The sequence below is a fragment of the Syngnathus typhle genome, linkage group LG17, assembly GCF_033458585.1.
Source record: "Syngnathus typhle isolate RoL2023-S1 ecotype Sweden linkage group LG17, RoL_Styp_1.0, whole genome shotgun sequence".
NCBI classification, from domain to species: Eukaryota; Metazoa; Chordata; class Actinopteri; order Syngnathiformes; family Syngnathidae; genus Syngnathus; species Syngnathus typhle.
In genome coordinates, this window is record NC_083754.1 from 6,261,010 (window position 1) to 6,284,615 (window position 23,606).

The window sequence follows — 23,606 nt, forward strand, 5'->3', positions numbered from 1 at the left end:
AAAGCGCTTCGTCGCTAGCTCTGGTGCCTAATTATGCAATGAAAAGAAAAAAAAAAAGAACTCCAGGAGGGGAGGGTAGAAGACTTAGCCTCGAAATAAAAATCAGCTCATCCATGTATGAGCTGTAAAATATTTCCCCCCAAGGGAGAGAGAAGCTGTCCTACTGGCGACTTGCATCACACATCGACAACGCTGGCGGTAACGAAGAAATAATCAAGCCTGGTTAACTTTGCTACTGTACATTTTGTTTTCCTATTGTCAAGTTCAGGGAGGAATCAAAACAAGGGCCTTAACAATCTCCCTGTGGGCTTCAAACTCCAGTGGGTCAGAACCTGAAGGGAGGAGCCAAACGTTGCAGACTAGATTCAACCTGATATCGATTCAAACGTTACTTAAGTAACCGAGTAGATCCAGCTCGCAACGAGCGACCTCTGCCTGAGCGAGACGTGCTAGTGTGAAAGTCAAGAGCGGGTAGGAAAGAAGAGAAGCCAGCAGCCGAGAGGCAAAGTGTGGAGGCGAGCGAGGGCGAGGCTCCCTGTCAAAAAAATGCCCGCGCATTCCGAAGAGTTGCAAATCGTATCCAGAGACCTGTTAGGGAAGATGAGTGTCAAAGCTCGGGCCTGCCTCCGCATTAGACACTTAATTAACCTCCTTAGACGGCAGCGGGCCAAAGCCTTAACCGTGCTAATATTTGGCCTCCCGCAGTCGGGTGTCTACCAGGAAGCCGATCCCTTTTTGCAATATGGATGCGACTTGACTGCGCGGTAATGGCCGCCTCGCTCCTGACCTCAAATTTACGCTGGCACCGATAAAAGACACTTAGCAGTATAACGCTTGTTGAACGCTCCCATCTTTTCTTGCCGTCTTACTTAACCCTGTTTTCTTCACTTAAAACTAAATGCCTGATTAAATTTTACTCGGAAGAAAATCCATTAATACCTTCACACTTAACTGCCTGGTTCTTTTGATGCGTCCGCCACACGATTCCATCAGCTCAGTCTATCCAATCAATGCCAGCCATTTTTAAAAAGAGAATTTACTTAGTGCCAGACAATTTAGAGCAACGTAGTAGTATCTAGTCACGTGTAAATGTGTTCAAATATCACACAACAGCACAAACAGCCCGGCAGGCTTTTTGTACGAGCCATGTTTGAAGTGTTTGAATCAAAGTGCGCGAGCCAACATACATCCAAACACAAACATCAAAACACACAAACATTGCCACGCGTTGATAGCGTAAACATAGAAACCAAAAAAATAGAAGCATACACAAACGTGGGGACACACGGGAAAGCAGAGTGTCATCTTCAAAAAAGGACGCGGCTCCTCCGCCGCCGCCTCGCGATTCATGTTCAAAGGCCGTCCATTAACCTTTGGCAAGCACGGGCCCGCCGTGTGATCCGCCGCTCTCGGCCCAGGACTTTGAAAGCCCCCGCGCGGAGCGGGGGCCGCTACTAAGTGAGGGCGAAAAACGCGTGCCTCGGACCTCCGACAACCGTGAGAGACGTGCGTTTACAGCAAAGCGCCGGAAGGTGAGGACAGGGCGACAGGAAAGTGTTTTGGGCGAGAGCTGTAACATCATCACGTAGTCACGACCGAGGTGAGAAAAGACAAAATGGATACATCATCCAAGAAGAGACCAGACTGCCGCCGCTCTTGCTAATAAGAGTACGAAACAACCGGGAACTGGAGATAACAAATTTGCCAGCCCGAGGTGCCTCAAACTTGAACAGCGCCAAATAAATGAATAAATAAAGTAGTCAAACGAAAGCCTGCTCATTTAATAATACATACAGACACAAAGCAAACAAACGTCTCGGTGTTTTAGCAAGCTTCAAACGTTCAGCAAACGTTGGCATTGATTTTGAGGTTCACAATTGGTTCATCTGACACCCAGGAGGCATTCGAAATTTTAACAACACAAGAAAGGTAAATATTAACTTGTAAAATTAATTATGAGTGTGCCGTGTCTGATTCAACTCAAAATGTTTGCTTCTAGAGGATCCTCCAGTTGTTGACAACCAGTGACGCCGCTAACAAGCTACTCGAATATATTTGAGCCATTAGTAACGACTAATCTAATGCATAACTATTCTAAGTAACTTCTTTGTACTGCGATGTTTACCTTCTTTTTGTATGCTAAAGTCAAGTCAGCCATAAACATACGCACAACTATACATTACTCCCACGCCAAGCTGTCATTTACACGCATTAGCGCGAAGATTAAAATAAAACTTAAGTGCGTCTTTGTTGCTTTGTTAGTGCCAGTTGAAAATAGGGAGATGTACATATGTGTAACCCTTTCTACATGGTGCGCTACGCTGAATATATTATGTGCAAACAAAGGCTTTTTTGAAATTGGAAAGTGCGCCGGGGAAGGTCGAGTATTCTATCAGACGGTGACGCTTTTAACGAGGCGCGCCGCCTTAAGAGTTGCGAAGTGCATTAGGAACTGCTGAAAGTAAGCGCGCGTGTAAACATTTACTCAAAAGATGTCGACAACTATGGACAAAAGTGACGCAAATGTACAAAGACCAAAAATACGAAGGCAATGCAGCGCCATCACTCAGTGAATTCTGAAATCTACAGAAACAATAACAATAGCGGGGTTAGCGGCGTCGCCTCTCTTAATGTTATTTACTCGGCTGCCAGGAAATCAATTGTGTTGTGAATTAAGAGAGTCGGTGCAATTGCAATATTATCCGATCGCCGCAGTAATGTGTGTTGCTCAGTAATGGATGTTGTTTTGACTTTCACTTTTCTGTATATTTCTATACTGAAGTGAAGGCCACAGATGTGGTCGTAGATTTCCATGAATAGAAATGTTTGACTTGGAGGGACACTGCAATTAAAAAAAAAAAAAAAAAATCGCTGAAAACTATAACCAAGCAAATAAATCAAAAGGTGAGCAAATGGACCTGAGGGGATTTAGATGCTACCTGGAATTAGCAAGTACATTTATCATTTCCACTAGTTTTTAAATTGTTTCTACATTGCAAAAACGTGTTACAGTAACACTCTACATTACACAAGTCGCGTTATTGCGTTATCGCTATAGCAACTGAAGCGAACGTCGGCTTGTTAACAGAGCTAATGCTAACTTAGCATCTTAGCTCGCACTGCTATTTTGTTAACCTTTTATCTTGACTAAACACTTTCATTGTCACATGTCATTGTGTTTGAGAATTTTGCACATAAGTCACTTGCGTATTTTTTATTTGGTTCCAAATTGTGAGTCGTACATATTGCGCAGGGGATGAAATGTATATTTACTATTGTAGAGTTGTGTCTAATAATATGGCCGGTTTATGTACAGCATGATTTTGATGCCGACATCCCGTAGGCCTGCGCAAGTGTAGCTAATCAAGTGTCTAGTGAGTGTATATATCGTAGATAGAATGCGGACGCACGTGAATAACAGAAAATGTAATTGAAAAGAAAAGAAAAAAAAAACAGGGACGAGAAGGGGAGGACGGTTATATTATACGAGATTAAACTAGTAAGCCAGTCCCCGCCCTGGCGTGGAACACAAGTAAGACGCATGAGGCTACGTGAGCGCATTTGCAAATTGAAACATGTCACAAGCATTATGTGGCGAAATGACTTACAAATAGCCTTATAATGGCCGTGCTGCCACCGCCGTGAAATAGCGCACGGCGGCGCGCGGCGCGGCGAGGTTAGCGGCGTGCTAAATGAAAGCCGGGGCGTCGGGAGGGGCTCCATCACATACGCCGCGGCGGGCCTGCCATGTTTGCCGCATTAGGCCGGCCTAATGGACTTTCAGAGGGAGGTTGGTGTGCGTTTGGGGGGCTCGACGTCATCAACAACCGATGGAACGTTCCACATTTGCCAGGTAACGTGTCATTCTGTTAGGACGCTTGTGGGGCGGGTTGGAGGGCGCTAGCTTGCACTTAGGCCGCACACCACTTTACTGTTTGTTTCTTGTTATGAAATATAAAAAAAGACGCTAGGTTGATTTTTTTTTTATTTCAAATTGAATTGATCTCAAAGCGAAATGCCGATTACGGTCGCGCTTGAGTTCCCCCTATATTATCGAATGATAATCGGCTATAATATTAGGTTTAAAGAGACAAGAGGGGCAGGCGTGCGCATTATACGGTGAAGCCAAGTGCAATGAACCTGCCGCCTCCGAAATAGCTTCTCATTAGCCGTCTTAAAAGGTTCTCGTCACATCACAAAAAGGCCTATTCGGCTAAATTCCATCTCTGTTGTTCTTCCTCCTCTCTCCTCCCGATCCTCGGGTCATGGCAATAAAAGGGAATTAAATTAATTAATTAAAACTGTGCGGCCCAAATGGGCAGCACGGTGCTGCGGGGGCGAGCGTGGATCTTTTTACATACACGTGTGCCGGAGTCCATTAGCGTGGAGAAAAGATTTGCGCTAGCGCCTCAGGCCTGGGTACACGTTGAATTGATTAGGAATGCATTATTAATGCTGTCTGAGGGGTCGGCTCGCATAGCCGGATGCCTTGTACCCTCTCAAATGCGCTGCATATGGACAGGCAAGACGCATGACCTCGCTAGCCGCTGCGGTATGCGCGCGCCATCACTTGCTAGCATAATTTGATGCATTGAATCAAAAGGTTTTAATCGCCACCCCTATTTTAAATAAGAGGACATTATTGCATACTGATAGTGCAGAAAATAACAAAGATGGAGTTCCTACCCGACTGCCAAAAACAGATCACCCCTTTTGCAGCCAATTAAAATCAGCGCAGCTCTGCTTACCTCTCAGTCGAGTTTCGGATTATAGCCATCACTTGAAAATAGTTCTCTATCTTCACCTAGCTGCCAAGTCACGCACAGCAAAAAAAAAAACTTGCCGTAGGCGCAGATTTTATATAAATAATCGCAATGTTATGTAACGAAAGGGTCAAAGTGGACAACGGCTGGCATTTTCACAATTTCACAAATACGCACAGAACAAAAGATTCCCAAAGTTTGTTAATTTCACACTTGATGAGTGGGCAGCCACTCCAGACACACAACTATTTGTATGCACAGCTCTCTAAAGTCCATTTTCCAAAATTGTCCCCTTTAAACTTTTTCTGTTGAAGATTTTATTGTTGGGCATCTAGCATGAAAGAATTCAACGTACGTCACATGCGGAAATCCAAGCACTCTGTTAATGAGCTTCCACTGCAGAACAAAACAGCGCCAAAGGGCAAATGTGACAGAGGGCGAACGTGTGTAACGCCACAAAAGGAGCAGAACCAAAACAAAGCGGCTGCTACTCGACTTGGTGGTCAACTAACACGGCGGGGAATGCTAATCGCGCCGCTGACACAAGCACAAACAACAAATATTTACATCCCGGCCCCACTCCCTCCTACTTTAGCTCCGCTACGGCTTCATCAACTGGCATCGCACCATGGCGACCGCTACCCCCCTCCCTCCCCCCTGCTTGCTAAATGTCCGTCACCCAGAGGCTAGTTGGCACGGCGCTGACTGGGAGCATTGCAGCAGATGGTGAGCTGCCGTCTGTGTGTCAGGCCACTAGCAGGACACCCAGCAGCCCCTCCGACTCCTCCTCCTCCTCCTCCTCCTCCTCCTCCAGCGTCACGCTGCCTAACCGGGTCACCTGCTGCCAGGCGTGAAAAAGCATCGCGTACACTCACACACACATTAGAAAGTGCGGCTGGTTTCAAAAATGCGGAAAGGATGTGGAATGCGTTTTGAAATGATTAGAATGTAAAACCTGGAAATTTGAAAAAGCATCTCCCTCAATGGGATTTTTTACTGGTGAATACAAAATCACGGGGAGGATGGGAATTGGTTGGAATCGAGTCAATCGGTTAATAATCGTTGGGGATTTTAGATATGTGACAAATACCAGAAGGAGCAGCACGACTTCCATTAAAATGAAGCAAAAACTGTTTTGCTGTACACTCCATTTCTGATCAAGACACTGCAATGAACTAAAAAATAAAAAACATGGAAAAAAATGCTCTTCCGCAGTCACACAATCATGAAATGAAATTGCATTACGGTGCAGGGCACGCGATGAGCTGCGCATCTGCTATCATTACACGCACGGATTGCGCTACTCTACCTCGGTCGGCCACGCTCCGACTCGTCGGCAAACGATTTTGACATTCACACGTAGACCCCCCCTCCCTCCACAAGCTTGCACCACGTTTGCTTTCTAGCCTGGTCAGCAAGTCGATACGCTTACAAGCTACACGGCGAGGCTCACATGTAAATACTACATGCTCGTTTGCGATAACCTTCGTCTGAACGCATGGCGGGGCGAGTCGCAGTGGGTCAAGGAAGCAACGAATTATGCGGCTTGCAGTTTATAAATAAACAATATTGAATGTTGTCCGGCAGGAGGCAAGTAAAAGAAAATGACATTGTTTGATTCAGCCACTGTTCGCCTTGATTACAGCATTCATTTGCCTTGGCGTGTCACTCGATTCATTTTCATCAAGATTCTCTTTCATTTTTGGGCCAATATCTGATTGATTTTGGGTTGTGTTGGACCAATCCCAAAAACATCCTAATGTGGTTATGGGCCGGACTGAAAAAAAGTATGTCTCTCTTTCATAATTTGAGCCTGATGAATCCTGGCATTGTCATCTTTGCAATATGTCCGTTACGTCAAGGAAGGGGGGGAAAAAAATCCATTCATGACAGAAAACCCATGGTCCTCATTGAGGAAATTCAAGTGACACTTTTTTGGAAGCCTCACAAACATTGTGGAACACAGCCAAAATGTAACACAAGCCCCCACAAGCTTAGCTAGCCAGCACTGTGAAGAAGAGTCCAAATTATTTTTTTTTGCGATTGTACCAGCATGTCTGCCACACAGTTCTGAAGCTGTGGCTTCGAACAAATTAGCAATATAAACACACAAGTATATATAAAAAAATCAAAGAACGTATTATTCCTCTTTAATGTACTTTGGCGTGCCCTAATTAGCCGGTTAGTTTTGAAAGTTACAAACTGGGTCCAATTTCCTTTTGCTTTGTGTTGAGTGAAAATATGAGTTATTGTGAAGTGAAAAAGTCGCAAATGTCACATTTGTGTATAAGCTAACATTTAGCCTAGCTTCCTTTAAATCTACTTCTTCTTCTTTGCTGTGTATTACAGCAACATGACTGCCGCCCACAGGTCAGTCTTGGTACGGCAACTGATATCGGCTTCCGTATTAACCGCTAATAATCGTTCTGAGGTACCTTGAGAGGACGGCGCGACGTTGCTGAGAGCCACGGCGCACGTCAACCAAATCCAGACTGCGAGAGCCATGATGGATGGCGGTCGGTGAAGGGGGAGCGGCGGAAGGCGATGGGCGGGCTCAGCTTTCACCCTCTCTGGGGGACAACCTAAAAGGCAAGAGACAAGAGAATATGTCAGCGTTGTTGGTTTACAGCTCGGCGTGGCGTAGCCGCGACGCTCAGGTAGATTGATGGAGATGGAGGCGGTGGCGTGCGGCCCGCCGCGGCGACAGCTGTCACCACGAGCGGTTCGTCACTCCGCTACGATTGGATGCTTGATTGAATCAGACATGCGACATATGTCGCGGGGCCATTAATGCGTCCATATTCAACATGTGCGCTATGAAAAATACTCATTGTGTGTGTGTGTGTGAGTCGGCAGTGCCGCAGGACTCGCACATCTCATTTGCCTAATGAAATAAAGCACAATCTGGAACTTTAGCTCTTGATTTTTGACAGTAAAGCCCGCTCTGGCCCTCTGGGGGCTTAAAGAGCGTAAACAGTCGAGACGTGAGTGCCGAGGCTCGCTCCTGCTGAGCTCGCCGCCACCGTCTGCGCCGCTCGTCTTTTCTGGATTGGACGGCTTTCGGAGGATTGCTTTCATCCCCGCCAACCTCGATGCTGTTTATTTCATGGACCCCACCGATATCTTTATAAATTGTTAATACAAGTATACTGTGTACATCAGGGGTGTCAAAGTCGTTTTTTCGCGGGCCGCATTGTAGTCATCGCTTCTTTCGGATTGGCCATTATGACTGTCAACCCAAATAAATGTATGAGCACCTCATATTATATACAGTAAAAGCTACAAAACAAACTGACAAATAACTCGTTTTCGAATCAGACGAGTAAAAACTGGTCAAATATTTAAAAAAAAAAGATATTAAAAGTGAAGGCAATTTACAATTCTAGTAATGACACACGAATTTGTCTTCGGGGACCACATAAAACGATGTGGCGGCCCGTATCTGCCCCCCCCGGGCCTTGAGTTTGACACCTGTGGTGTACATGAAAGTCACCTCTTGATCAATAAATAATGAATTGGCAAACCAACAAAACAGAACTAAAAAACTAAAATAGTCGACAGAAAAGACCTTCAATATTTTCGGGGAATTAGCCGGTTTTATTTGGTTTCAAGTTGCCATGTGCTCATCGCTCTGCCATCCTTTCAACATCCCTCATTTGGCTTTCCCTCCTCTTCCTCTTCCTCGCACCCCTCCTGGCGCTGACCTTCTCTGATATTTACCCATCTCCCCGGTGGCACTGCCCGGCCCAAAGCTGCGACCTGCTGGGTGTCGCCGGGCGGATTAGTGTGCCGGCGACAAGCACCGATGCAACGAAGAGGGCGAGGAAAGGGGGAAAAAAACATGAGACGGAAGCCGCATCTTTCCGAACGTACTCGACGTGTGTTCTGGCTTTAAATCAGGTCGTCGTGTCGGCGGCGAGGTTGACCAGCAGCCGAAAGAAAAGGACAAGCCTGGAGGGAGTGAAGACAAGAGGAAAAACAAGAGTAAAGAGACAGTAATAACTGGTAATAGATGTGCCCGAGGATGGCGGCTCCCCTCCTCTCTGCAATTTAACGGTCAGAAATCGTCCGTACCCCGTCGAGCCAAGGCCCCTTGTTTCTTTTCCTCTCTTAAACTTTTGAGCTCTTAATAAGAAAAATCAGTCTTCCCCCCCCTCCACCCCTCTCTCCTTGGTAACTGCTTCAGTCTGTACCTTTGGACAATAGCTCTCCTGTGGCCTCAGTAGATGAGGAGAGTAGGGAGGGAGGTCATAATGACAGCGATGGAGGGAAAAGTGCGAGGTGGAAAAATGGTTTCTATTTTGTGACCCAAAAAAGCAGGAAAGTGAGCAAGGTGCGCTTTTAATGTAGTAGGAAGGAATGACGGATTGCGGGAAACAACGGCGCGACAGGACGAGGGAAGCAGAGAAAAGGAGGGCAAGCCCAGTTAATAGCAAACGCAAGAAAGCCAGCAACAAATGAGCTCAGGAAGTGCTTTTCTCGGACAAATGAACCGGGGGAGATTTGTTTCGGTGAAAAGCATTCTGGAAAAATGTTTTCTTCTGACGGAAAATACCATTTTAGTGCAGTGTTGGGAAAAAAATACTTAAATGTTGTGAACCCAACATGCACTTTAAACTGGGTTTGAAAATTGACTTGATTAAATGATTTTTTATATTTTATTTTACAGGAAATTATAATATAATTATATAAATAATATGAAATATAATTATATAAATATTAAATGATTTACTTTATTTTATAAGAAAAAGAAGTCTCAAAGAAGATTAAAAAAAAACAACAGCCTACGTCTGCGTGCATCTGAACCAACTTCCAATGTAGCGAGATACGATGAGCCCGAGGCCGCACACTGACCTTTGGCCCCAGAATGCATGCGGCGCTATTTTAATAGAGCAGAAAACACGACATCCCCACGAGAGCACTGGCCACAAGATGAGCGATTTCACGCCACCATCGGGAACGTTCGCAGGCGAGGAGACGGAAAGTGTCAGTGGCATCGCCGACCGGCCGGCGTTATCTTTTTTCCCGCCAGCCGCTCTTCATTTGCGGGTGGCCTTGATCCAAAGCAAATAGCCTCATTATCCTCTTGCGCTGGATCATTTTGATAATCACCGCGATCATTAAGATCAGTTTGCTTTCCATCCAGAACAGGGTGTCTCTTAATGCAGGGCGGCTGACGAGGGCCATTTTTCCATCACACAAAAAAAGAAGAAGCTTTTCGGAACATTACCCGACGCGAATGGAAAAGGAACAAAGGGCTCGCGTCGAAGCGTTTTGCTGAACAATGAGGAAAAGCTGGTGAAGTTCGGCTTGGGGTCTTTGAGCTACGGAGAGAAGGACGGACACGCTGCGTGGACAAAAGCAAACGACGCTAGGCGCTAAAAGAAATTCAAGAGTGTGTCAGTCATCTCTCCTGCGCAAATGCTGCTGATTGCAGTTTGGGTTTCACAACTTAGGGGTGCCAAAGACGTCGCGCACACAAAGCCCGCCGGCATCTCAACACATTTCAAGACCGGCTCTGTCTCGGCGTGAACGAAGACCTGAGGGAGGCAAAGTGGCAAGTGGAACGAAAACGTGGAAACGCATTTGTTTAGGAAATAGTCGACAGATTAGCCCGGCGGTCACCCCGAATGTTTCCATCACGTCTTTTCCATTTCCTGGTTGCGCCGACGATGACAGTAAAAAGGGAGGCAATGATTTGGTTCCTAGCAACAGGCGGCGAGCAAACGGCACAATCACTTTTTCCTTACAAATCACAGAGCGGTGCCGGATGAAATATTAGTAATCACGGCGAAAAATAATCCACCGATTCGGGCGCAAATTGGAATAAATCAAGACGGAGACACAATTCTTTTTTTTTATTTTCAGACACGCCGACGATTATCGCAGTTTGATGGGACCGCTGAGGATGACAGAAGAGGTACACGTCGCCGAGGGGGCTTCAATTCTGCCCGTGACGCATCGCTGCTGAAACTGACACAATTTGTACCCAACCCCGAGCCCCACCCCCTTCCACCGACCCTCCTTTGGACTACAGGGAGCAATACAAGGAGGTGGTGCAATAAAAGCAGAAAGGAAAGCATTAATTACACCTTAGCCATAAAACTAATCACTTTCTTAAACGGATATAATCGTCTGAGTGATGCGGTAATCCTCATCACCCCTCCAAGCGAGGCCATCCGGTCTCGTCGAGTGTCGGCTGTCAGAAAGTTGACGTCTGACGCCAATTTGATTTAATGGTTTCATAAACTCCGCCAAGAAAATCCAATTATCATCGGCCTTTGTTTTGGTCGATGGCAGGCGGCGGTTAGCAGGAGGATAAAAGTTTGCCTGTCATCCCACTTTTGACATTAGAGAGAAGAATGCAGAATTTATTGGCACAACAGACGCAAGGATTATTTGGACCACAACATGAATATGCAAATTAATATGGTGCCAGATTAAACATTTACCGTGAGTCCCTGTAAAATGAAAAAAATGTAAACAAACCTGGAAACAAACCAAGGAAATAGAAGGAAGCTTTGACTAACATCGTACATAAAAAAAAAAAAAAAGTATTATCTTAATATGGGCAGCTAGCTACCAGCTAGCAAGCTAGCTAACAGGGCATACCAACCTGGCAAAATGCATGCGCTATGGTAGAAATTATTTAGTGAGCGAAGGAGGTTCATGCCAGACCACAAAGTGTGTCACTGAGCACGGATTAAGGTGAAGAGAAAAAAAAATCAGAAAACGAAAAAGAAACAAATCTCTGAATTCACTTTGCAAAGCCTTTCGAAATCTGGTATTAAAAACAAGCATGCTGGTATCTAACTGTGAATGTGTTTTAATGTTTTAATAAGCTCTACCATAAAAACGAAACCAAAGAAATGACAATCACACTAAAGCAATAAAGCGCCGTTTTCCTCATTTTAGTGCGGAAGGCCACATACTTTTGATTCAGGGAATCTTTTAGTCCTCTCAACCAAACTTTAATGCAGCTTCTGCTTATGGGACCTGAAACGTTTCGGCTACTAAAATTACCCCCTAGTTTTGTAGCCTTATTTTGATCTCCTAAAGTTCCAAGGCCATTATGGTTCAGCTACAAAACAAAACTACCAAATTAGCAGCGCTTATCATAAGATGGGCCAAAGCATTGGAGTCAAAGTTGTATGAACCCTTAAACTTTAAATTTTAAGCACTATTGTGTAACCTCTCCCCTTTTCAAATCCTCCATCTGTACAGTGGACAGCTGCAGTAGAAAGCCTGAATCAATACCACCGCATAGAATATGATAGCATCTCGTATAAAGCGGCCACCCTCCTGTCTCCGCCCCCCCCGCCCTTTTTCTGTTATCTTCCCGTCGGGTCCATATCGCTAATCTCCCAAATCCTTTTCGATGACGCTATCGCTAGCAAAGGCAACATAATAGCATTAGATATCGTTGCTTCAAAACAAACCGATTCTTTTACATTCGCATTGACACTCGGCGGCGAGAACCAATCGCCTGGACGGATAATGCCGCTCATCTGGCAAGTTCCAGGGGGGTCAGACCATCCTAACGCGTCTCCATTTTACTCGAAAGTCTTAGTCAAGGCTGTTTATATAATGACACCATCAAGCTGGGCCCCGTGTAGACGGAACATCCGCGCTCTTGTAATGGCCCGCGTATGAGGATTCGTGTGTTTGATTACTGAGCGGCGAGGAGAGGCTGCGGCGTCGACCGGGAATATAAGACTCCCTCCGAGTCGGCGATCTGGCAGCGGCGTGAGGCAGCGACGAGTGAAAGAACAGACAGACTTCAATAAACGAGGGCTTTAAAGGCTTGTAAAGGGTTGAATACTGATTGGGCAAATTGCATCACTGGAGGCCATTTTGTTGTGATTTGAGATCCTGAACTCAAGCAACTTACAGTAAGCAGCAGTTTGTCAGGTAGAATTAGTCATTGTTGAAAACAAAATTATCAAGGCTTCAAGCTGTTTGTTTGCACAGTCAGATGGAGTTTACTGACAAATTAAAGATGAAAAAAAAAATAAACAGACTTGCACCTTGTGTTAGCCAATTAGCTTTGATTCCGCTAACAATGCTAACACAAGACAACAAGGTAATTGTTAGCTTGTTGTCTTATATTAGCATTAGCATCACCATGCTGTTGCACCACTTTAATTAAGCAACTGAAATTTGAACACAAAAGGTGAAGCAACACGTAGACTCACAACACTCGCAGAAATATATAGAATAAATATTCTGCCACGAAAGACAACAATCGGTGAAATCCCTTGTTTTTGCCACGTACTAACACTACATGCATATTTGAATCATTTTTTTTTTTTTTTTCCCAAGCTGCGGCAATAGGGAATAAAAGACGAGTCGGCTACCCGACAGCAGCATGAGGGAATGAGGGGGCGAGATGGTGGGGGGGGGGGGACGGAGCGACTTTAATGGACGTGTGCTTTAAGGGAATGTAAATGAGACAAGGGAATGTGCAGAGCTGTGTGAGGATATCAAACAGGACTGGTGAGGTTGTCAAAGCGGTAAACGCGAAAGGGAAAGAGGAGGAGAAGAGAGACCTCTCACTTTCTTCAACGGAGAGACACACACGCGTTCACGCACGCGTGGGTCGACAACCGATTCGTCACTTTGAAAAAACAAGGAGCCGATAAGATCGTAAGGATGACATACTGCACTGCTGTATACGTTGTAGTTTTGTTCAGGAATGCAATCATATGAACATGCCAAGTAACTATTAAATAAAAGTAGCCTCTCCAACTTTAATGGTGAGATAAATAGAAGCTTTCTCCTTACGTCACGGTGCGCTAACTTTATTAAGGTTTAAGCTTGAATTAAAGCCACTTTACAAGGTGAACTTTCTACACATTCCATTAACCTTCGCAAAGAAGTTTGTGGAAAGAGCAACCGAGCGGCCATCCACGGTGAATTGGTCCAAATTCAATTGGGCACAATAAAAGAAGACCAGATGTTGAAGTTTATGGCTTTTGTGTCGACTTGGGGTGGAAATCGTATTTCCTGCATCGAGCAGAATTCCGGCAAAAGCGTCAGTGTGAATTTTTTTTCGTCACTTTCAGGGTGACAAATTGGATCTTCAGGCGAACACGCACACAGGTTGTCAGGTTTGCAAAGCGCGTGAATATTCCGTAGTGGCAGCGGCGGCAGTCGGTCAGATTGTTTTCTCTATATGGCTCGGCCTTCTCCGGCGCGGTCCTGTGATCTCTCGTGGCAAGCGCCGACCTTGTCAGCGCTTATTACGTCTGCCGGGACAGGAGGCGGCGAGCGTCACCCATCAACGCTCGGCCCCGTGACGCCCCGCCGGGAAGTGACCTCGGCGGTCCACCTGCGCTATCACACTAACGCCTGCTGTAGAGTTGATATCATAGAGGTTGGAATGACGGACATATATTTCTAACAAATTGGAAGTTCCAAAGCAGCCAGGGTCAAATTAGTCACGGATGAATTATCAGTCTTCCTGCGTCGTCAATGTCGTCAGCCTCGCAAATCGATAGAGGCAAATGAATAATTCACCCTAACTGTGAGGGCTAAACAACAAGAGTGAGCGATAACTAACAAGACGCCGAGCCAGCGACGATAGCGTGATTATGCTAATGTTATGAAATTGAACTCCGCCTTCGCTTCGGTCGGATCGCGGCTCCCGCGTTATCCGGCGGCTGTGACTGGCAGGTTCTGCTTGATCCGATCCTTATAACCTCCCCCGAGGCAAAAGCACAAGGGATTGTTTTGATCATTTGAGTTGCACCCCACACCCACGGGACACATTTTCGCCAAACGGTATGCAAGGTTTCGCAAAGACTCCATGACTCATTTCTGTGATATTTGATTAAGAAGGGAGAATCTGTTGAATTTGTCGCCCTAGCCACATAACAGGAGTGAAACAAAATAGAACTTTCATAGCAGGGGCCCCAACATAGAACCCTGTGGAATACCATACGCACATAAATATGACACGTTATTTATTTTTTTTGCCAGTTTAGTGAAATGTAAATAATTGAACATACTTATAAGACATTTTAGGGAAATACATTTTCATTACACAATTTCAATCTCATTTTTATCATTTTTTATCGGGACATAGATTGAATTATTGTTGTGTGGATTCACAATCATTTCTACTGCCTCTGCTGGCTACACAAACTTTTATGCTTTTTTTCCCCCCCTCTGTCCTACACTGCGAGATTAGCTCAAGAACGAAGCGCATTGACTCGAATGTTATCGGTGACTTTTAATGTGAACTTTACGGCAGCCCATCCATAGATCACTTTCCATTAAAAAGGGTCTCAATAGAGTTAAACCCCTTCGCAGATAACGCGTGTTCACTCCTAACTGGCCAAGATAAAAGGTGATTAAATGAAATGGATTCATAATTGTTGAGTCACCTTTGGGAATCGCTCGTAAACTAAAGACAAGCTGTAACTGAGTGTGTGTGTGTGTTCAGGAAATGAACACATGATGGTGAGTTGATTGTCACAGACACGCACACGCGTTCTCATATGCACACAGAGCAGCCCACAGGGGTGCCACATGTGATGCTGACCCACTTTAGATGTGTGGCACAAAGTAGAGCAGGGATTCAGAACATAAAAAAGAGAGAGTGACATTTAAAAATAGGCTGGGGTTTCTTTTCATCCCTTCCACACGCCGCACAATGGAAGTATCCATCTTTTGTGTCATTGAGAACTTCATCTCATTATTCTGTCACATCTTCAGCGGGCCGCTTGGACAGCAGCCGACGGGACGTCATTTCAAGTTGTTTGTCAGGTAGACTCGTGGGGACTTAATCCACCTCAGGTATCACATCACAAAATAATCTACGATATCGTTATCGAACTCGCTGCGTGTCGGCGCCCCTCCCTTCACGCTCGCATGTAAATGACCCACACGGGCGTAGTCGAGTTTGCACTCGTAACTCCGGCTCGGGCAGCTTCCAGCCTTTAATGTGCGCGTCCATAAATTAGGCCGACGACGAGTGCACTGGGGCTTATCAACGCGGCGTACTCCCCCCAACAAGACAGGCCTTGGCTGTAAAGATCCTAATTTAGGGCCATTTTCGCAAGGCAACCCAACTTTCCGCGGCTCCTTTGAAGCTCGGCGCCCGTCTGCTGTTATTCACGAGGTTTGATTACACGTGGCGTGCTAAGATGTTTTGCGGAGATGCACACATTGTGGATAATGCAGTCGGGGGCGCCGCAACTCCATTTGTCACATTAGAAGGCTTGTTGATACTATTCATATTTGGATTCTGGTTTCTACATCAGAAAAAAGAACACGGTCCCAAAGTCAAAGTGCCTTGGAGTAACTTTTGTCACGAATCGTCGTTTCATAAATAAAACAAGGGAATGTGAAGCATTGTGCAACGGTGTGCCTTTTGTGATGGATCCAATCGGATGGTAGTGACCCCAATCTGCCTGCCAAGGTTACCCGGCTCCGGGATGGGCCGAGTGGTCATCGGGAGATCCTGACACAGCATGCCCGGCTGCCACGTCCCAATTTCCAAAACGCGCCTGTCACTCGCCTACCTCCTCTCTCGTCTACCTCGGTCAAGCACGCACATATGCGACGAGACGAGAGTTGAAGGTGCGCCGACTTTGGCCTACATACGGCGGCGGATGCGCTTCGTGGTAGCGGCCTTCAAGCTCGGAAGGTAAAAGAACTGCCAAGGCTAAAATATTTGGAACCCCCCCCAAACTCGACTGGCATTTGGAAAAATAAATATTTTCACATCAGAGCCTCGGGCCAGGCATATATAAAACAGATGTCTTCTGTCATTCATCCATATAACAGTCGATTAGCAATAGCATTGTCCTCATTATGGTTGCAAGGAGCTAAACTTCACACGGGAGGCCCTGAGTCAAAGTTTGAACTAGAGGAGTCAGAATGATTCGATTGAACAATAAGTACAGCAGTAATTGATATCTTACGAAATCCAAATAGGTGCATGATCTCAGAAAAAAAATATAACGTCTCGTCCTTGGAGGAGGTATTTACTACAATACATCATGCAAGGGCAAGTCTCTCCTTTGTCTTCATCTCTTGCTAATGCTCCTCCTGTTCTGTTTTTTTTTTCGGATGGTAAATCAGCACAAGTGCACACTTGAGTGCCGTTAGGTCCCACGAGTCGGGGCGCTCGGATTATCAAAGGGGAGCTCGAGCCGGGTGGTTGGAGGCTTCGGGTTAGTCAGGCAGGAACAGGTGGGACTTTCCACTGCTTGCTTCTGTTAATTACCAAAGCCAAACACCGAGCCAGGTGAACAGCCATCGGCGCCTGGAGAGGATCCAGGATCCGGACCAAAGTCGCTTGACTTGGGCAACACACGCTAGAGAACACAAGCCTTGCCGACAACACGGGCTTTTTGTCAGCGTTCAAGGAGAAATTATTGTTTTAATTGGGGCCAAGATAAAAAGCGTTTGACGGCATATGAAAAAAAAAAAAAGACTACAAGATTGGACGGATTCAACAACAGAGCTCCATCAATCAATGCTTTAAAATGTTTACAAGCGGACTTACAAGCGCGCCAACTAACGGCTTACGATAACGGCTAGTTACGAGCTGTGAGCTTCTTCCAACCGCGCAGGGAGCAAAAAATGTACATTTTTTTAAACAATTTAAAATTATTCCCTCGATAACTCGATTATAAAATTATTCATTTGTATTTTTTTTTTAAAGACCTATTTTCCTGTGAAGACATATTTTGAAAATTGAAAATATTGTGTCGCCTCTATTCTGATTAGAACATAGTTGGTGTTGGCTCATTATTGGATTTAATGATCTGGTGATAAAATTACACTTTGTATTGCTGCCTTTCCTCCCCGCCGCCATTTTGTTGTCCGACTGCCGCTGTTATGACAATTAGCGGCGAACGGGCTAGCTTTAGCTTGCGACATGATTCTATTTCTTTCCAAATGAGCCCACGGCTTTCCCCTACATGCTCTTCAACATACCTTTATGTGTTATCAGGTGTACGTACAATGAGAATAGTTCCACAAAAGCTCTCTTTTGACAAGCATACTATTTTTTTCAAACAGGTTCCAATGAGTGGGCATTTATCTGCCATTTGGTCTCCCGTCTCTGGAGGGTCGAGTATACGGACACAGCGGCGGTCTCTGCGGATCCCCCCGTTTCAAGTGACCTTTCTCCGCCTTTATCCCGCGAGTCTCAGGCGTCTGGTCACTCTGAATCGCTCGGCCTGGTCGGCCATTGTTCGCTTATAAAAAGGTCGCTAGACGAGTGCAGAAAAAAAGTGGAAGGACCCCACAAGACCTCACGGTTGGAAGAATAGTCCGAGCTCACATTCCACCAAATAAGTTCTTTTTTTATATCCATATTTGGTCATTCGATCTCCGGCTCAATAATGGCAACATTTTTCCAAAATACGCTGGTGGGAGGCGGGCAAATGAGATCACGAGCGTGTATGATCCCCTTAAAAGCAGGACTAAATTATTCAGGTGAGTTTTTGCTGCGAAATTCCCCACTCTGAAAACCACACAGGAACCTCTCTGGCACTCTCCGCAGGGGGGAGGGGGGGGGGACGACAGATTTACAATGCAAATCAGCTCTCACTGACTTGCAACACTTCGTCGTGGAACGAAACAGCCTTAAAGACAAGCAAACACATGCAAATGAGCTGATTAGCCCAATATGCAAATGATATTATTATTCATAGACTCCATTAATATGTTAATTGACACGGCGGTTGCGCGCCTCACATTAATTATATGTATTATATAGTAGGCGCGTAATAATCTGAACCAGTGGATCCAGATGAAAAGATAAAGACGACAATTAGATACCATTAGTCAGGATTCATATTAGGTTGCCATTGATGTGTCAAATGCGGCTCGCTGATCCTTTTGTGAGCAGAGACAGTCAGTTATGAAAAATTAAAAAAAAATGTAAAAAGAGGCGGCTGTGTGTTGGGTGAGGATGAGCAGTGAAGTGGGTGGAGGTGGGGGGTCCTCGTTGTCGGCATTCTCATCTGTCTGCCTGCCTGCCTGCCTGCCGGCCCCGCATGACCCGAGCCGCTCTCACGTTGCCGCCTCCGATCGATAGTTGGCCTCTGACTCGGGGCCGACTCACCGAGCCCTCCCAGGAGCGTCTGGCCGTGGTGTTTTGGCAGGACCAGGGTCTACACGTGTGTGTCTGCGAGGCAGGATTTGGCAAAGCTGCTGCGTGTTGCGTCTCGAGCGTCTGCCAACTTCATTGTCAGCCGCCCCCTTTTCCCCGACGCCACCCACCACGTCCCCTCAAGTGATGGCAGTGAAAAAAACAGATTGATTGCTCCCCCTCCCACGCACAAACAATTAACTAGACAGCACTCAATTAGATGCCCGCAGGAGACCCCTTCAGACCCGCCTTCGCCTTGACCCGCCGCTAACCCGCAAAGTTCCGAGGTGTGAAAAACGACGGGAGGAAGTGAGATAAAGGTAGGAAGGTGTCGGGGTTTCTCGCTGTTTCCGTGGCGTCTTCCAAAGTGAGATTATCCCTAATGAAGGCGACGGGAGGAAGTTTCATTATCGCCCCGTGCCGCCCCGCAGATTATCACACCGTGTCGATGTTTTGGAAGGAAAGGAATTTCATGGAAAACGTGCCCGAACTAACTCACTATACTTGTTTTATGAAAAGTACTCCAGTGGCAATCGACCTCGCTATTTTAGATTCTCCAAATTCATTTGAAAGTGACAAAGTGTCGCCATTAAATGAACCAGTTTAGCGTTGGAAGCGGGAGAAGATGGCGGCGGCCCAGGATGCGACGTGAGAAGGGCTGGAGGACACGCGCTAACCGCTGTGACTGACAGCTCTGTTAATTCCGACGTGATGAATATTGCAAGACTCCTCCGCGTGCCTCGCTAATGTAAAACAGTCGGGGTGAGGGAAGGCGAGCGCCAATCCCACATGACTCACAAACACACACACGGCGACCCGAGACCGTCTCTGTGGAAACTCTTCCAACTTTCACGCCCTTAGCGAGGGGGAGGGTGGGGCGTAAGAGTTGGTGACACACAGAAGGAAGTCACAGGAGAATAGCGCCAGTCACAACCGCCGCCCTCCCCTTCCATGCGAGATCAGCAGAGGGGAAAGAGGACAAGCTCGGCAAGTGAGACTTTTTTTCGGTGAAGGTTGACCTTAAAAAGCTTCCCAGCGCCACATAACGCCGTAACACTCAACCTTGTGAATATTTCATCACGCCTTGAGCGACTTGTCGAATATAGCAGGTCGGCCACGTCGCCCCCGCCGTACTTGCTGAAGAAATTTTTCTGTAGTAGCGAGGCCCCGAATGGTATTAATGGAAATCCCCAAGTTGGGATGCGGAGTAGAGCCCCCGCGGATTGTAACGTAGCCCGGGTGGGGGGGGTTGGATTGTTTGGATTGTGATTACTAAAAGCATTTAAATCCACCCTCCTTCCCTCTGGCGCTTATCTGATCAGCGCAGCAAAGCAAGCTAGCCCCTCGGCGTCGGGATTTAATATCAAACCCGGTACATAAGCCGTGTTCAATTGGCATGACAAGAACAAACATCGGCGGCGGTGGCGGCGACACGCTACGGAGCACGCAAACTCTTATGCGTGGTCACGCATGCGGGGAGGGGGGAACATCAACAGCAACTCTGGATCCACCGATACCACTACTTGAATCCTTGTAAAGAGCGCCGATACCTAATTACCTTTAGTACCGATACTAACATTGAGATTCAAACCCAGAATCTAAAGTAGAAGTCCCTCAAAGTATGACAATGTTTGATCGTAATAATAATAGAACAAAGACGAAATAAAAATGCAGGTAAGGACACAAGTGCCCCGCGGCGTCCACATCACCTTCTACGTAAGAGAACAGGAGTCACGCACACAGACGACACACACACACTTCACAGCATTGGGCGGGGCGCGGCTGCAACAAAGAATCAGCACAAGACGACCCGGCGAGAGAGAAAGTGTGTGGGAGTAATCGCTCACGTGTACAATAGTTGGACGCGTGTGTTCGCACCACTGACACCAGGTGTTTTCTTCTTTGCCGCCAGACTGGCAGATAATTAGAAACGTTTGCCCTCACCGGAGCGGTGCGATAAGAATTTCCTTTCTCTCTCTGGTTTCATTAAAAGACGCACACAGGCTCGCGCACCCTCGAAATCTATCATCTCTCTCTCGGCCTCACACGTTATGACTGATGCCCTCAAAGGCTGCAATCACAATCGATGTCGGTGCGGCTGGATGCGGGAGCAACTATCAAATCCTGGATTTTGCACTTATTTAGCTCGGAATTGTTTTATTTTAATGTTCCCGAACTCACTCGGTAGTAAGATTGGCGAGGTCGGTTGACACAAATTTGGGTGGACATTTGTATCATAAGATGCATCCCAAATCTCAAAGACTGTAACTAAAAGTCGGCCATTTTGATTTGGACGAATCGGTCCGCACCTGTTTAATTCGTTCATGAATTTCAATTAATTACACACGCCCGTCGGTCAGAATAAAGCCACTTAATGTCCGACAACTGCTCTCAATAATTTTATCTTTTCTATTTCTTGTCAATAGATTTTAAAGTGCTCCGTTCTGAAGCTGATGGCTCTTTAAAAACGGAAGCGCCCTTGTTTAACTTGGCTTCCACGACTCTCGCCTCTTTGCTCGGCGGGCCAGGCCCCGTTTCAACATTTCTGAGCACTGTCCTGGGAGACATAAAGCCAATGAGAAAGCAAGGGCACAGGGGGGGGGGGGGGGGGGGAGGTGGTAGAAGCTGCTACTGTGCTAACGCTGCTGTGAAGTTCAGTGAAAGGCTTACGGAGGTTTTTCTTTTTAAATACAGCAAAGGAATGACGGATGGCACTTTGGAAAGTTTTCCCGATCGAGACATTTGCAACCTTAAGTGTACGTGGGAATATTGCAAGAAAAAATACGAAAAAGAATCCTTGTTCTAACTCATCCTGGCAAAAATACTCATTACAGCTTCTTCTTCCCCGCCCTCTATTTCTTCCATTTGTTTCCGTTTTATCTTCGGGCTTGGCCCGTTTTCGAGTTGTATTGGCAGACTGATCAAACACTTGCAGCTGCACCTTTTTCCTCCACAAGCAAAAAGGAGAACTCTTGGCCGCCCTTGCCACAGAACCTCGAGGCGAGCGGAGAAGAACACTAGCCCCGCCCCCTTCCCACCCCTGCTGCATGTTTGAGCAGATCACTTTGGAGCAGGGTGCTTCCAAACTCCCCAGGGGACATTGTTTCGGTAATTCAACACCCAAAATATTACACCATTCTAATTCAATCTAATAGAAACTTGCAAAGTAAACAATTGCAGGAATATAAATGCTCTTTTCCCGCCTTTGCCACGAGTTGCTAGGCAGAATTGATTTCCCGATTGACTCTGTAGTAGTGAGTATTAAAATTCACTTTTGCCCATTAAAAAACGATTCTTGAAAGCTTTTTATTGACTTAAACACTAACAGTTTCACTGCGGGGCCAAAATAAATTTGCCCGACTGTTACCAGCACTCTTGACTGTTCATGAACATAATTAAATAAAGCAATGATCATCCAGAAATGTAGCTGGTACCGGACGCCAAGTGCGTCATGGATAAAAGCGAGCAACTGTTTTCACAAGCAGCTGTCCGTTGGTCTGTCCAAACCAGACGACACGCAGTCAACATCTTGTACTAACCGGATGATTCCATTTTTTCTTTCCTTTTCTCCTCGCTAATATTTAAGGAAAACGCTCCATCACATCTGTTGCCTTCTCCCGCCGGCCAATGTGGTGATCATGACACAGGCGATGGTGCCAATCGCGTTTTTGCCGTTTCTACGGCAACACTCGCTGTGTTACAGTTTGCTGTCAGTGAGTGTGTGTGTGTACTGTAAAAGGCGCAAAGACCAATGTGCTAAATCTGTGTTTCTCAAACTTTTTTGACACTAAGTGCTACTGGAGAAATACTTGGACAGCTTTAATGTCAGTCCTGACTGACATTAAAATTCAATAGCTTAGTGTTCATTAAACACAAATCAAAAAGGTTTTAGTCCTAAAGTCCTAGTCTTCTGAATTATTGCACGCCAACTGAAAAGTTGCAAGTATCCAAAAAGGAGGCGGCCATTTTGGGTGAGTTCCAAGAATAGCCGGGAGCTCGCTGGGACGAGTTGCCCGAACGAGCCGTAATTGCGAGCGGCTATTCGAGACAGATGGGCAACACGGAACAGCTAAGCTTTTCTAAAATGGGAACGTGTCATCAAAGTTTGATGATTATTTCGAGGATACACCGAGAAAAAGCGGCAAAGGCCCGTTCATCACAGCTTAAACATTTCTTTGTAATGTTAAACGTGAAAATGCTCCGTCGGCCATGTTGTTTTTACGCATTCATCAGAGCTCCTGTCGTCTGTTGCCGCACGAAGTCGATGATGAAGCGGCGGGACTGCACCCCGGGAGGCGCGGAATGCGATCTGCATGGTGACAAGCCGCTGTCCTGATCAATAGGGCCCATTATCGATCGCCGGTGATCAATGTCTCCTCTTGTCTGTATCATCATGGCGATGAATGGGATTATCGAGCTCCACGCTTCCCATTATCGTTCACAGACTCTCGTACATGCTGCGTTTTTAAAATCACTCCGTAAAGCGACCTAATGACATGCGCGTATGAAACCGATCAAATTCCAATATTTTGAAATCCAAATTAATCTCAGCGGAGTACGTTTTGACCGACCGTAAAGTCAAATTACAGTGTAAAGTCAGCACGAGGGAAATTTTGGAGACGAGAGGAGAGAAGATGAGAGAGACGGCGTCACAGTGGGGAGCTTGATGGGAAAAGACAAAAAGGAGGAGGAAAACGGCCCAAGAGGTGAGAGGATCGGGCTCTTACGAG

The 23,606-nt window shown here is 46.1% G+C and overlaps 1 protein-coding gene across 3 annotated transcripts in view; it reads right to left on the reverse strand.

The window, feature by feature from the left end:
* adgrl1a (adhesion G protein-coupled receptor L1a) overlaps nucleotides 1-23,606 on the reverse strand; it is an 82,392-nt gene that overhangs the window by 39,554 nt on the left and 19,232 nt on the right. For all 3 annotated transcript variants that reach the window (XM_061302526.1, XM_061302524.1, XM_061302525.1), the window contains exon 2: nucleotides 7,199-7,345. In XM_061302526.1, the coding sequence (XP_061158510.1) occupies nucleotides 7,199-7,268 (70 nt within the window). In that variant the 5' untranslated portion in view covers nucleotides 7,269-7,345. The remainder of the gene's footprint in view (nucleotides 1-7,198; nucleotides 7,346-23,606) is intronic.